Source organism: Hyperolius riggenbachi, chromosome 3, assembly GCF_040937935.1.
Source record: "Hyperolius riggenbachi isolate aHypRig1 chromosome 3, aHypRig1.pri, whole genome shotgun sequence".
Lineage (NCBI taxonomy): Eukaryota > Metazoa > Chordata > Amphibia > Anura > Hyperoliidae > Hyperolius > Hyperolius riggenbachi.
In genome coordinates, this window is record NC_090648.1 from 59,202,928 (window position 1) to 59,218,017 (window position 15,090).

At 37.9% G+C, this 15,090-nt stretch overlaps 1 protein-coding gene across 1 annotated transcript; it reads right to left on the minus strand.

Moving 5' to 3' along the window:
* Nucleotides 1–13,246: 13,246 nt before the first annotated feature.
* LOC137562130 (zinc finger protein 25-like) lies at nucleotides 13,247–13,954 on the minus strand. Its single transcript, XM_068273461.1, has one exon. The coding sequence runs from the start codon at nucleotides 13,952–13,954 to the stop codon at nucleotides 13,247–13,249; it is 708 nt and encodes a 235-aa protein (XP_068129562.1).
* Between the last annotated feature and the right edge of the window lie 1,136 nt (nucleotides 13,955–15,090).

A 15,090-nucleotide genomic window follows, 5' to 3' on the forward strand; every position in this document is an offset into this window, starting at 1 on the left:
ACAGCTGTCATACAAAGGTATCCTCAGTTATGGGCTCAGTTTCGAAGTGAAGTGGGGACAATGAAAGATGTTGTAGTGAATATTGAGGGCAGAGATCCTCCCCCTCAAAAGCAGTACAAATTGCCGCCAGATGCGATTGAACCGATCGGGAAACTAATTAAAGATCTATTAGATCAAGGCGTTATAAGAAAGGCAAATTCTGTATGTAATTTTCCGGTTTGGAGTATTGTCAAGCGCGATCAAACGTATAGATTTCTGTTGGACTTACGTATGCTTAATAAATATACTCCAAACATTACGACGATAGTTTCGAGCACGCCTGATGTCATGTCAAAATTGTCAGCTAATGCCAAATACTTTTCAAGTCTGGACATAGCCAATGGATACTTCTCCATTAAATTGGCAAGAAGTTGTCAATACAAATTCGCTTTTAGTTACAACAACGAACAATTTGTATTTACACGTCTGCCTCAAGGTTTTCATTCTTCAAGTTCAATTTTCTGTCAAGCGATGACAAAGGTTTTGTCAAAATTTTCGAGGCCAGATTGTATTATATCCTACATCGATGATATTTTACTTTTTAGTGAGACAGAGAGTGAGCATTTGCAACTGCTAGATGAATTGTTCATGATTTTGTCAGAAGCAGGTCTGAAATTAAATACCAGCAAGGTAAAACTTTTGAAAACTGAAGTGGAATTCTTGGGAGTGAAAATAGCCCATGGTGTAAGACAGCCATTGCAGGAAAGGGTTAAAGCAGTCATGTCACTTCCCATTCCAACCAATCACAAAGCACTGAGACAATTCCTTGGTCTTGTAAATTACTCGCGAGAATTCATAGAAGGCTTTGCTGAAAAAGCAGCGGTTTTGTATGAATTGTTGCAAGGAGAAAGTAAAGATTGTTTTGGCCCATGGGAAGATCGACACATGCAGGCATTTGAAAATTTGAAAAAGGCTTTGCAAAATGCACCAGCACTAGCAACAATTGATAAGTCACCAGAGGCTAGTTTTGCTATTCAAGTGCATGTTTCAGATGTGTCCATATCAGTGGTTCTTTTACAAAAACAAAGTGGAAACTGGAGAATATTGGGATATTTCTCTAGACTGTTGACACCTGTGGAAAAAGGATTTGATGTTTGTGTCAGACATCTGCTAGGAGTTTATTATGCAGTGAAAGCAACTGAACATATTGTGGGATTTAATAACATCATTTTGCAGACTCCCCATTCTACTTTGAAACTTTTGCTAGAGAGGAATTTGCCAGGCGTGACTAACCAAAGATTCAATCAGTGGTTATTAGCTTTGTCGACAAAACAAATCCAGGTAGATCACAATGCTAAGTACATTCTTCCTCAACTTATGGATTATCAAGGGCAAGAACATGTATGTCCTTGTGAGGGTTCAGAAACTTTTCCTTCTCTCTTCCGGCGGGAGGAGCAAAGGTCTGATGAACCAGTGTTTGTAGATGGTTCTCGACATCAAGTTGATGGGAAGTATTGTACAGGCTATGCGATCTGGTATCCTAAGAGAGGTTATGCGATCCAGCATAAATTACCTGGTCATTACTCAGCACAAAGAGCAGAATTGCAAGCTGTCAAAACAGTGCTGGAATTGGATGAAAAGGAGAATAAGAATCCTTTAGTGATTTACACTGATTGTTCTTGGTTGACACGTTCATTGCTAGATTATTTGCCAATCTGGAAGAGAAGAGGTTTTGTAGATTCATCTAACAAGGCTCTTGTGTATAAAGACATGTTACAATCGATTATCGAGATTGCAGAAAGAAATCCTTTAGCTTATGCGATTATAAAGGTTCCCGCTCACAGGAAAGATGATAGTGAGTTGTCTGAAGGTAATAATTTGGCAGATATGTTGGCCAAAGAAGCAGCAATGAGAGGCGTAGAGATAGAACAGGAAAAGTCTAAATTGATTGTCGCAGCTGTCAGGAAAGATGATGATGTCACAAAGGTATCTTTTGCAGCAGAGCAGGCTAAAGATCCTTCTTTAGTGGCTCAAATGACAGATCCTAAATCTCCTTTTGTTTGCAAGGATCAAATGTTGTTTTACGAATTGAGAGGAATTCTGTATCCAGTAATTCCCAAACATTTACAAGTGGAATTTGTTAAATTCAATCATAGTAGTTTGGGACATTTGGGCCAGGAAAAGTTGCTAGAAGTTTTGAAGGAGAAGTTCTATTGGGAGAAAATGGAAGAAACAGTGCAGAATGTAGTTCAATCATGTTTGATTTGTGCACAGATAAATCCCAGGCCAAAGGGACAGAAGCCACCTCTGCAGAGAACTCCACCTGCAGATGGTCCTTGGTCTACATTGCAAATTGATTTTATAGGTCCATTGCCTATGGGTAAACAAGGTTTGAGATATGCATTGGTAGTGGTTGATGTTTTTTCAAAATGGGTAGAAGTTATTCCCTTGAGAAAAGATGATGCATTGAGTACGGCTAGGGCTCTAGTCAGTCATGTGTTTGCAACATGGGGAATTCCACAAAATTTATCCAGTGATAGAGGTACACATTTTACAGGAAAAGTGATGCAAGCAATGTGTAATATCATGGGAATTAAGCAACAATTCCATGTGCCTTATCACCCACAGTCAGCAGGCATTGTGGAAAGGATGAATAGGACAATTAAACAAAGAATTGCTAAAATGCTAATGGAAAAAGGAAATACTTGGGTAGATGCCATTCCTTTTGTTTTGATGGGTATTAGGAGCACTCCTAATGCAACTACTAAATACACTCCTTTTGAATTGATGACAGGAAGGAAAATGCCACTTTTGTTTCCTCAGGAGCCAAGATTGTCTACTCCACAGAGAGAGGCTATAGAAAAAACTAAATGGTTACAGTTGTTGCAGGAAAATTTGAATGCAATTTTGCCACATGCTGCATCTCATATGCAGAAAATGGCGCCACCTCATAATTCAAAATTTGTGAAAGGGGCATTAGTGATGGTCAAAATGTTTAAAAAACCAGGACCATGGCACAGTAATTGGGAAGGTCCTTTTGAAATTATTGATACATTGGGCCAAGTGATGATTAAAATTAAGAGACCTCAGATCTCTGCTAAAAATATTCGTAGGCAGCAGGAAATGTGGGTTCATGTAGATCAATGCAAATTGTATGTTACAAAATAATGATGCTGCATTTGTTTTGCAGGTATCATGTCTGGGCATAAATCCAAATGGAAGAAGATTAATCCAAAGAATGGATTAAAGGGGGATGCCTTGAAAGACAAAGCAACAGACGTTTTCTTGTTGTTTATTTTTTATGTGACTTTGATGACTTCGGTGATCCATTGTTTGACAGTGACAGTGCAAGCTGAAGAAACAAACTTAAACTCTGAAGTTTCGATGAAGGAAAAGACACTATCCAGAGGAAAAGGCTATTCTTATGAAGAGTTTTTTAAAGAAAGCACTGTAGATACCACAAATGACATTGTAGGATGTTTTTGCCTAGGGTCAGATAATGATTGTTGTTTACAATTGTTTTTCCAACATAACACAAATATAGGTGTCCAAGCAGTGATAGAATCTAGAAATGTATTCACTAAATTGACAGGACAATATATCCATAATGAAATAACAGGAAATATGAATTGTAGTTTAACTGAATTTAATTTCTGGTATGTACAAATCAAGGGCAATGACTCAGCAGTTTGGTCTGGAAATTTTACTAAAGGAACTGGAAGTGAGTATATGAAAGGGGAAAATGGGGAAAAGGATGTTTTATTGTCCGAAGGTGTAATGGTATTCTTATTTCCTGATAGTAATGCCATTAAAAGTGATGCTGAAGGAGATATTAATAGATTTTGGAGATTTCAAATATCCAGAGGAGAGGTAGTAGCAAATATAAAAGTTAATTTGACCGTGACAAATATAGAGTATCCAGAGATTAAAGTTATGCCACGTTCTTTAGAAATCAGAGAAGGATATAAGGATATACAATTGATATGCAATACTAGTGTATTGTTACCTCCAAATGCAACTTTAACATGGAGTAAAAATAATGAATTTCTAGGAAATTTTTATAAGGGTAATATCCATGTGATTAATCAAGGTGCTAAAGGTAGTGTAAAATGGATAAATTCTAAATTGGTTTATTCTTTTAATGAAGTGGCTATGGAGGATAATGGAACCTATAAATGTTGTATTAGTTTACAAGGATTTCCTACTAAATGTGATATGACTCAAATCACAGTAAAATCTCCTGAAAGGACCATTTGTAATGATAAAAAATTCTACAAGGCAAGTCCTTTTCAATTCAATCATTTCCAGACCAAGCCACTGTTAAGAGAAGGTAGATTTGTGATAATTGTTTGGAAGTTTAATATTTCAAGTTGGAAAATTTCCACAAGATATCCAATATGCCAAAATTATCTTGCAAATTCGATACATGGAATGGAACAATGGTTTGAAAATAGTTTTGAAACTTTCCCTAGGAACAAACGAGGTATTCTAGAAGGTATTTTAGGAGGCGCAGGAACCATTGGTGCCATAACTAACAGCTTGGATGTAAAAACTTTGAAATCTGATTTGGAAACAGTGGGTTTGTTAGGAGGTAAAGGATTAAAGGTGCAAAGGAATATAAACCAATTGATGGAGCATATGATAATACAAACTGCATCTGTATTAGGTTCTTCTGTATCACATTTGCAAGATATAGCTTTAATGTTGATTGATAGTGAACAGAAATCACAGTTGGCAAGGATATGTTTGGAAACCCAAACTGAATATTCAACAAATTTTAAAATTATAGCACAGGCTTTCCAAGGAGGAATAACACCTCTAGGAATACTACGAAATTTACCTAAGAAATATAAATATGCGTTAAATCATATAGATTTGTGGATTAATAAATGGTACGGATGCAATCAGTATGAATGCATTAGTACATCGATGATACCAATAGCGGGGAAAGAACAAATTTTAGTGCCTGTGACTATATTAGGGGTTCCAGTGAGTAATACACAATTATTGTATTATCAAATGTTTTATAATGATTTTGCCATGGATGAAAACAGTGATAATGTTGATCAATTAGATTTATCATCGTGTTTGCATTTTCAATCAAAGGTTATTTGTTTGCCTAATCAGGGAAAATCTATTTATCATTCATGTTATCACAATCAGAGTCTGTGTACTGCAAGGATTGAAAGGGTTAACACTCACACTGATCTAATCACACACGTGGAACAAAGAAAGATATGTTTTCAAGTAATGTCCAGTGAAGAAATGGTTAAAGGGCATTTTAAATCGTGTGTTCATTCAGAGAAGTTAGTTAGAGGTTTGTACTGTGTAGAAGGGGACATAAATGCAGTTAGTTTAAATGATCTAAGAATTAATATCACATCTTTGATATCTGAAGATGTTGATAGTCTCCCTATACAATATAATGTCTCACAAATAAATGAATTTCCCTGGGATAAATGGACACAAGAAATAATTAAAGACAAAGGATTGTTGTTAACCCTGACTAAAGAGTTGCATGCGGCAGAAATTAAATTTAACCATCAGCAAGGAATATTGGAAAATGTAGAACATGATTTTTATCACATTTTCTAGTACGTCTTTTTGGAATAGTTTGAAAAAATCGATAAGAACTTTAGGGAATACTTCAGTGTTATCAGCTGCAGGAAATTTATTATTACATCCTATATTCCTTTTGTTTATTATAATAATATTTTGTATTATATGTCAAATACTTTTAGCATTTAGAATTAGGAAATTTTATAGACTAATCAAAATAGAAATTAGGGAAATGGAATTGTATATCAGAACTATAATTCAAAGGAAATTAAGACAATTGATTAATGTGGACAGAGATCTTGTAGATAGAGGAGCTTTGCCAAATCTTCATAGACCAGTATGAATGGATACGAATGTGACGTGAATGGGAATTATGTATGATTTTAAAATATTATAATATTTTCAAGGGGGAGATATGAAATATTATATTTTGATAAAGTTTAATTGACAAGGATCCTGTTGATTAGACTTATGTCTGAGGTTATTTAATTAGTGGAAGTAATCTCCCATTTGGAAATATTAGAAGGTGAACCAGGGTTGTATGGGGATATGGTTTTGCTTCCAGTCTAGTACAAGAATCTTTGTCATCATTTCTCTGTCTTAAAAGTTGTTATGCCACTCCAACCCCCCATGGTAACAGGAGATACTGTCTCCCCCACAAGGTAGCTAGCCATCTGGCTTCTATTATTGAGGGTTGGAGGATGGGAAATTCCTTTGCCAGCACTGGACAAAGCAGCCTGTTTAACTCTTTCAAACCTTGAATAGGAGTTACCCAAGAATTCTAACAAGAATGTATTTGTACAATAACTATAGCATCTTTAGAATAGTGAGTTATATGTAAGAACATATATATAGTTAGTAATGAGTAGATAGTTTATAATGAGTACATTTGTTTAGTATAAGCTTATATGTGTTAGCAAATAGAACTAAGTATCATTTGAATCAACCAATCAGAAGGCAGCTTGGAATCTGATACGTCAGAAGTTCGGGTTGTTATTTAAATAAGGAGAAGGGGGGTTGAGCGAGCTCACACACGCTGGTCATTCTTAGATGGACTTTGGACTGAGCACACACACCTAAGTCCTACTATTCTCACAAACATTTCAAGACAAAGAAACTTTATTTAATTCTTATTTTATTTAAGATCTTTAATAACTCTTTTATTTTACTTAGAAGACTTGTACTATGGACTTTGTATATTTATAAGCTGAAACAATAAACCTCATTAAAAGGTGATTTTTGTTCAACGCCTATCTCTGACTGGAGAACAAAGACATTGCTGGAAAAATTCACAAAAGCTTCTATTTAACAAAACCCATTCAGATTTCATCTGAAGCTCATCCCTGTCCCTTGCCAGGCAGTCTTTAGTTCTTATGTGACTACTGCTCTCCAAAATTTTACATTGTTAAACCTCTCTTTTTTAAATGTTACATTCCTACATTTTTATAACTGACCTACATATCACCTTATGACTGATCACTGAAGTCTGATAGACTGTACATCCCTTTTATGATTCCTAATTTATCAAATTCTCTTTTGCATGTGGGATTTATTCAGACTCTTTATGTACAATAATAATATTTACACTGTTTTAAAATCAACAAACAAAGTTGACTTAAAGAGCACCTGTAAACAAGAAGTTAAATCTTTTAACCACTTACAAAAAAATGTATAGCCCAGTCTAACAGTAGTTTTAATGTTTTCCTTATAACAGGTGCACTTTTGTATAGTATAAAAACTGGTTTATTTAATATGAAACTTATTAACAAAATGTTATAAATATAAACTAGAGAAGGAAAAATAACACAGTAAAATGTAGTTACAATGTATTTAGACTAATATTGCAGCTGAGTAAATCAAGAAAGGCCATAGTTACCTGGTAGGATGTAGTATTGGTTATTCTGCTACCTGACTTAGGCTTGACCCATCTTTTATTCGCTTCTCATTCATTCACTAGCAAGAGGTTGTTTTCCATTGGTTAAAAAAGGTTTATTGTTAACAACAAAAAGTGTGTTTACAGTTGTATTAAAGGGCAGTTTCAACACCTCTTTACTTAAATAAACTCCCACCCAGCAAGGTGACGACTTCATTAACAATTCAGAATATGAACAAAAGGTACATTGAAGGAGCTGATCAAGGTTGAGGCTTGTGCAATAACATAACAACAGATGTGACCACAATACAGAGGTCACTAGATTATGGGCAGTTTCAGTGTTTCTATGCATACACAATAATATATTCAGTACCCAGTTCACAAATGTGGAAAGCACTCTCCTAAGAATCTATTCAAATATTTTCTCTTATTTTCTTGCTCTGACACTAAAACATACATTATGTTATATCTCAATATATTAAATACTTGTATACCACAGCACAAAAATGTCCTTCCTACTTTGGAAATGTGTTTGCTCTGCTATCAGGTTACCTCCTCTCATTAGGTTTATTCCATACTTTTCTATTTAGCTAAACCTTTTTTAATTTGAAACAACTTTTAAAATTAAATGAGAAAATAAAAAAATTCTCTACACTCTCATTTATTCAACTGAATTTTAGAAGAGCATTCCTGCTGATGTCACAATGAATCACTCGAACCAGACTGACTTGAACCAAGCTACATGTGTTGGTGATAATAAAATGATATTTGCGTTGCATGGTTAAGCCATGCAGGCTAACCTCTAGGTTGATTTTGAGATCTTGCATATTCTTGCATTTGAGTCCATTTTTATTCTATACAACTTTGAAAAATAACATTATTATATAGACTACTGGTCAGCTTACTTAAAAATAAATCAAGAAATTGCATTTAATTTACAATTCTTAAAGATGATTAACTGTAACCCTTTTCAGGCTATTTTAGTACAATAGTCTTTGTTGGGAACAAAGTTTAAAAAAGTGTGTCCTAGTACATTTTAAGAGGAACTGTCAGCCATACTATCTCAGAAAAAAAACACATATAGAAGTAGATAAATACTACTTGTAACTGCACTCCCTGCATGTGCACATGGAAGAAGACCAGCTGGGAGCGCAGTCACAAGGTTACTGTGCATGCACAGCATAGTATGTCTGGATCAAAGAGAGCTGACTGCACTGACCAGGGTTACAGAACAAGGCTTTTTATTGCACCATGGGAGGGGACACTGGCACACAGGAGGTGCGGCAAGCATCTCTGCACTTCCCCCACACTTACACTGTTCTTTTTTTCGGTACCATCAGGTGTCCGTTATGTTAAAAAGGAAAGTCTTCATTGCCAGAATATAAGAAAAGATACAATATTATCTCATAAATAGGATTGCCTTCATGCAGTAAAAATAAATAAATGAATAAAGATTTGTGCATTAGAGGAATAATTTAGTCTGACATGAAATTTATCAACAACAGCAGAACCTATATTAAAGACATAATTTTAATTCCTCTTAGGATAAAAAAAAGTCTATCACTGTAATAAAACAAAATCCAAAGATTATGAATATATTGGTAATATTATCTTGGTATATTTGAACATTTCCACCATAACACACAGTGCTGGATGCACCACAAATCTATTAATACACCGAAAAAACAACAACTTTGATTTATGTGACATTTGTAAACTAGTTGAAAAAAGAACAAAACAGGAAAATGTAAAATATGTTTATATTAAATAGTAAATTACACCAAAATTCATTTTTATTTAATTAAAATCCCCACACTGAGTTTTATAATTAACCATTTCCCTCCCACACCCTCCCATCGTATCTAAACTTTTTTTTTTGATTAGGAAAAAAAAATTATGTTAAAAAAATATATAAGTAGTTAGCTTAGAGACTGAACTTTTTTAATATTTATGTCAAGAGGGTGTATTACTATTAATTTTTAATTTACGGGCTTTAGTAATTAGTGATGGATGTAAAAATGAAAAAATGCACTTTTATTTCCAAATAAAATATTGGTGCCATACATTATACTAGAGGAATTTTTTAAACATTGCAATAACCGGGAAAAGTGAAGACTATAATGGCCCAAAACTGAGAAATAATGCATTTTTTCAATTTTTTTCTTATTATTCCAATTAAAATGCATTTAGGATAAAATAATTCTTAGCATACTGTACCTCCCAAAGAAAGTCTAATTGGTTGCAAGAAAAACAAGATATAAATCATTTCACTGTGATTAGCAGTGATTAAGTTATTGGCGAAAGAAAGGGAGGAGCGCTGACAGGTGAAAATTGCTCTGGTCCACAAGGGGAAAATTGCCTCTGTTGTCAAGTAGTTAATTATAGCAGATTTAGTGCTAGCAGAGGGGGTAACAAGTTAAGGTGAAGCATAGTTATAGAAAGGTTAGTGCTTTAGCATAGGGTTAATATTAGGATCCAGCTTAGATCTAGAAAAGTAAGTGTTATGAAATAGGGTAGTAGGGGGCTTGATTTCATAATTTTAGAAGGTTAAGATTTATTTAACTTTAGAAGTATTAGAGATAGTTAAGCAATGATAATAGTGACATTTAAATGACTGTTGCTAAGCTGTTATTACAATATTGTTGACAACATTCAACTGTGCTACTACTACTACCACCAGTATGTTGCCATGGTCCTGTTGCCATGGTCTGTGCTGCTGAACTGACTGCCCGCATTGTCCTCCTCCTCCTGACTCAATCGCTTCCACCAATGTACTCTGTCTGCGTTCACACTGCCCGGGTCACCGGGTGCATTTAACTTTTTGGCCAGCACTATGACGCTGTGCTGCCACTACTACCACCAGTATGTTGCCATGGTCCTTCTGTGCTGCTGAATTGACCGCCCGCATTCTCCTCCTCCTCCTGACTCACTCGCTTCCACCAATGTACTCTGCCTGCGTTCACACTGCCCGGGTCACCGGGTGCATTTAATTTTTTGGCCAGCACTATGACGCTGTGCTGCTACTACTACTACCAGTATGTTGCCGTGGTCCTTATGTGCTGCTGAACTGACCGCCTGCATAGTCCTTCTCCTGACTCAGTCGCTACCACCACTGCACTCTGCGTTCACACTGCCCGTGTCCACTGACAACTCTGCTGCGATGTCATTGCTAATTGCTGCAAAAAAAAAAAAATTACAAAAACCTCTCTGGGGCCTTTTTGGCATCAGCCACTCATCCTCCTCCAGCGGTACCTTCGCCGCCAAGTGCCATTGGAACTCGCCTTCACCTCTTTGATTGCTTAACGCGTATATCCCTTTTTAAAACCACGTATTACCAATTAATAGCCCCATTTACAGTGGTGATTTGTCTCTAACCAGTTCCTGTCCCAGCTACAGTATAATCACGTCATTGCAAGTGGCTTGTGAAAGCCACATGACGTGATTATACATTGCCCCCTTTAAATGAGCACAGCGTGCGTGCTAGCACGCACCTGGGCTCATCAACCCCCCTCCCTCTAACTACACTAATAAAGGATCCCCTCCCAGGTGTCCGATCCCCCCACCCAAGCGCGATCCCCTGTAATTACAACCCCCCCTCCTTTGCAGAGATCGGCGGTGCAGGGAAGCTATGAAAAGTCTCACCTAATCTTGTTCCTGTGGCGGCGATCGGCTCCCCTCCATTCAGTACCGCTGACAGCCTCTATGTGCAGAATGGATCGGGTCCCGGCTTAATGACGTCATCAAGCCGGGACACGATCCATTCTGCACATAGAGGCTGTCAGCGGTACTGAATGGAGGGGAGCCGATCGCCGCCGCAGGAACAAGATTAGGTGAGACTTTTCATAGCTTCCCTGCGCAGCCGATCTCTGCAAGGGGGGGGGGATGGATGGGGAGCATTACAGAAACCCCGCTGCTCTGTGTGGGGGGGGGGGGTTCGGGTAAGCAACACAGGATCAACAGGGGGGGAGTTAAAGGGGCGCACACACACCTGGCTATGGAGGGGGGGGGTGAATAGCCACAGCCAGACAGCTTGGGGGGGGAATAGATAAATATCCACATCTTGCTAGCTGGGGGGAAGGGTACTAAGGCCTGCCTGGGGGGAGGGGGGGTATCCAGAGGCACATCTGACCAACTATGGGGGAGGGAGGAATATGTGGGTGCACATCTGGCTAACTGGGGGGGGGGGAGAATCGAATTATAAACGAGGAAAAAAACAACAATAAAAATCGGACACAAACTGAAAAAAATGCATTTTATTTCCAAATAATTTATTGTAATCATGCATTGTACTAGGATTGAATTTTAAATGGTGAAAAAACCAGATCGGATGGAAAAATAAAATGTGTGGGTTTAACGTACAGCAGCAACTTTTATGTTCAAACTATAATGGCTGAAAACTGGGAAATAATGACTTTTTTATTTTTTACCCCTTGTTCCCTTTAAAATGCATAGAAAAGAATATAATTCTTAGCAAAAAGTACCACCCAAAGAAAGCCTGATTGGTGGCGGAAAAAACAAGGTATAGATCATTTATGTATGATAAGTAGTGATTAAGATATTGGCAAATGAATGGGAGGAGCGTGAAATGTAGAAAATTGTTCTGGTTTTTTAGGGGGAAAACCCCAGGGACGCGAAGTGGTTAAAAGCCATTAAAAAAAAAAATTTGGAATTTTTTATGTTGAAGTTATGTTGCCCCTTATCACCTCGATAATCCATGCAATTTGGGGGATTGTACCATGTATGGGGGCTTTGTTATTAATATTAATATCAGTAATGGTAATATTGTTGTGCACTGTCTGCACACAGCACTATTACTGCAGCTTTGTGCATTAACCACTTGAGGACCGTAGGCTTACACCCCCCTAGTGGCCAGGCTATTTTTTTTACAATTTAGGCCACTGCAGCTTTAAGGCCTTGCTGCAGGGCAGTACAACCTAACACACAAGTGATCCTCCCCCTTTTCTGCCCACCAACAGAGCTTTCTGTGTTTGGGCTATGATCCCTGTCAGCATGTTTATTTTGTTTTCTTTTAATTTTTTTTTTTTTTTTTTATAAATTTTCCTTTTTTAAATTATTTTGATATCCCTTCCTCCCCCCCCCCCCCAACCAATCACAGTGATCGGCTGTCATAGATATCAGCCTATGACAGCTGATCATTTCTGTGCCTCCCAGGGGGACAGCCGTGTCACATGGCTGTCCCCAGTACAGTGCTGCCATAGATCGCAGCGCTGTACAGTGTAAATAGATGGCGGTTTTTCCATCTAACAGTCTCCTAGCGGTGATCACCGCTGGGAGATTGATGTCACCAATTAGCTCGGAGCGGTCGGCAAGCAGTTAAAGAGGAACTCCAGTGAAAATAACGTAATGAACAAAAGTGCTTATTTTTTATAATAATTATGTATAAATGATTTAGTCAGTGTTTGCCCATTGTAAAATATTTCACTTCTGATTTACATTCAGACATTTACCACATGGTGGCATTTTTACTGCTGGCAGGTGATGTCAGTGGAAGTAGCTGCTGCTTGCTTTTCTGGAAGTTGGAAACAGCTGTTATTTCCCACAATGCAACAAGGCTCCCATAGTGTGATGTCAGAACCACGGTCCTGACATCACACTGTGGGAGGGGTTTCACCCCAATATTAGCCATACAGAGCCCCCAATGATTCGTTTGTGAAGGAAAAGATTTCTCATGGGAAAGGGGGTACTGATTGGGATGAAGTTCAATCCTTGGTCATGGTTTCTCTTTAACCTTCAAATCACATGTTATAGAATCGTTTCTACTCATCAAACATCATAATCCTGTGATAATACAGAAAAATGTTCATTAAACACAGTTTACAGGTTGACATCCACTCGCTCATGTATCTTCTGATGTCTTCTCAGATGTGACTGGTGTGAGAAGCTCTTGTCACATTCTGGGCAACTAAATGGCTTTTCTCCTGTGTGAGTTCTCTGATGCACAGTAAGATTTGTCTTTCGTGAAAAACATTTATCACATTCTGTACATTGAAATGGCTTTTCTCCTGTGTGAGCTCTCTGATGCTCAGTAAGATTTGCCTTGTGTAAAAAAAACTGATCACATTCTGTACATTTAAATGTCGTTTCTCTTGTGTGAGTGAGTTGGTGTGACTTAAGAAATGATTTTCTGGCAAAACATTTCTGACATTCAGAGCAGGAAAAAGGCTTCTCTCCAGTATGAATCCTCTGATGGTTTGTAAGGGTTGTCTTGTCAGTGAAAGATTTGTCACATTCTGAGCAGGAAAAAGGCTTTACTCCAGTATGAATCCTCTGATGAATCCTGAGGTAATCCTTCCATCTGAAACATTTCTGACATTCAGAACAAGAAAATGGCTTCTCTCTGGTGTGGATCCTCTGGTGTGCTTCAAGGTGTGACTTTATAGTAAAATGTTTTTCACACTCCGAACAGAAAAACGGCCTTTCCCCGGTGTGACTCCTCTGGTGTTTAATAAGCTGTGAAGGATAATTGAAGCTTTTCTCACACTCTGAGCAGTGATGCGGCTTGTCTCCTCTGTGACTCATCATGTGCTCATGGAGATACTTTTTGCTTCTGCAATTGAAGATAGTATATGTGATTGTTACTATATTCCCAGAAATTCTTAGAATGTATCAAACACAATTAGGTTTGCCATGAAACTATACTTCAGATGACAATCCCTATTAAGACTCTTGAAATTAGCACAGGATAATCCATAATGCTGCTAGTTTCTTATTAGAACGTCATTCACAAGAATTACACAGAAAAATTGTAGTCTAAATAAAAAATGAAATTTGAATAATTTGCTCTAAATAATTCCACTTTTTGCCTATGCTGATATTGTATTCAGAAATACATTAATTTTAATTGTCCTAAGAAATCACAGCTGCTGCATGTAGACATCACTCAATGGGCCTGATTCACAAAGCGGTGATAACTCAGTTATCACGCCTGAAAGACTTTAGGCATGATAACCTTTGCACTAGCAAAGTTATCACCGCTTTGTGCTGTAACTCGCGCGAAGCTCCCGTGCGCAAAGTCCCATAGGGCTTAATGGGCGCTGCACGCGAAGCGTGGTGCTCTGTGCGTGCGCCTACGCGATTGCGCGCGCAAAACTTTGTGCGTGGGAGCTTCGCGCGAGTTGCTTCAGATCACGCCTAAACTAAGTTTAGGCGTGATAAAGGGCTTTTCACAGGCGTGAAAAGTGTTTGCACCGCTTTGTGAATCAGGCCCAATGTCCTCATCACTTAAAGGATACCTGAGCTGAGCTGGTACAGAAAAATGTAACAGCTATATGTGAGTGTAGGGAGGTGTGCAGATGCTTACAGCACCTCCCATGTGACAGTGTCCTCTTCCATTGTGCAGTAAAATGACCTTGTTCCGTAAGCTTGGTTGGTGCACTTTGAGGCGGACATGCCATGCTACACATGCACAGTATGTCAGGTTGGCAGCCTTGTAACTGTACTCCCTGCATGCGCATATGGAAGAAGACAAGTAGGGAGTCCAGTCACAAGCACAGTTCACAGCATAGTATGTCTGGATCAAAGAGCACTGACTGTGCTGACCACGAAAACAAAACAGGGCCATTTACTGCACAATGGGAGGGGACACTGGCACAGGGGAGGTGCGGCAAGCATCTCTGCACCTCCCCACACACACTTATACCATTCATTTATCTGTATCA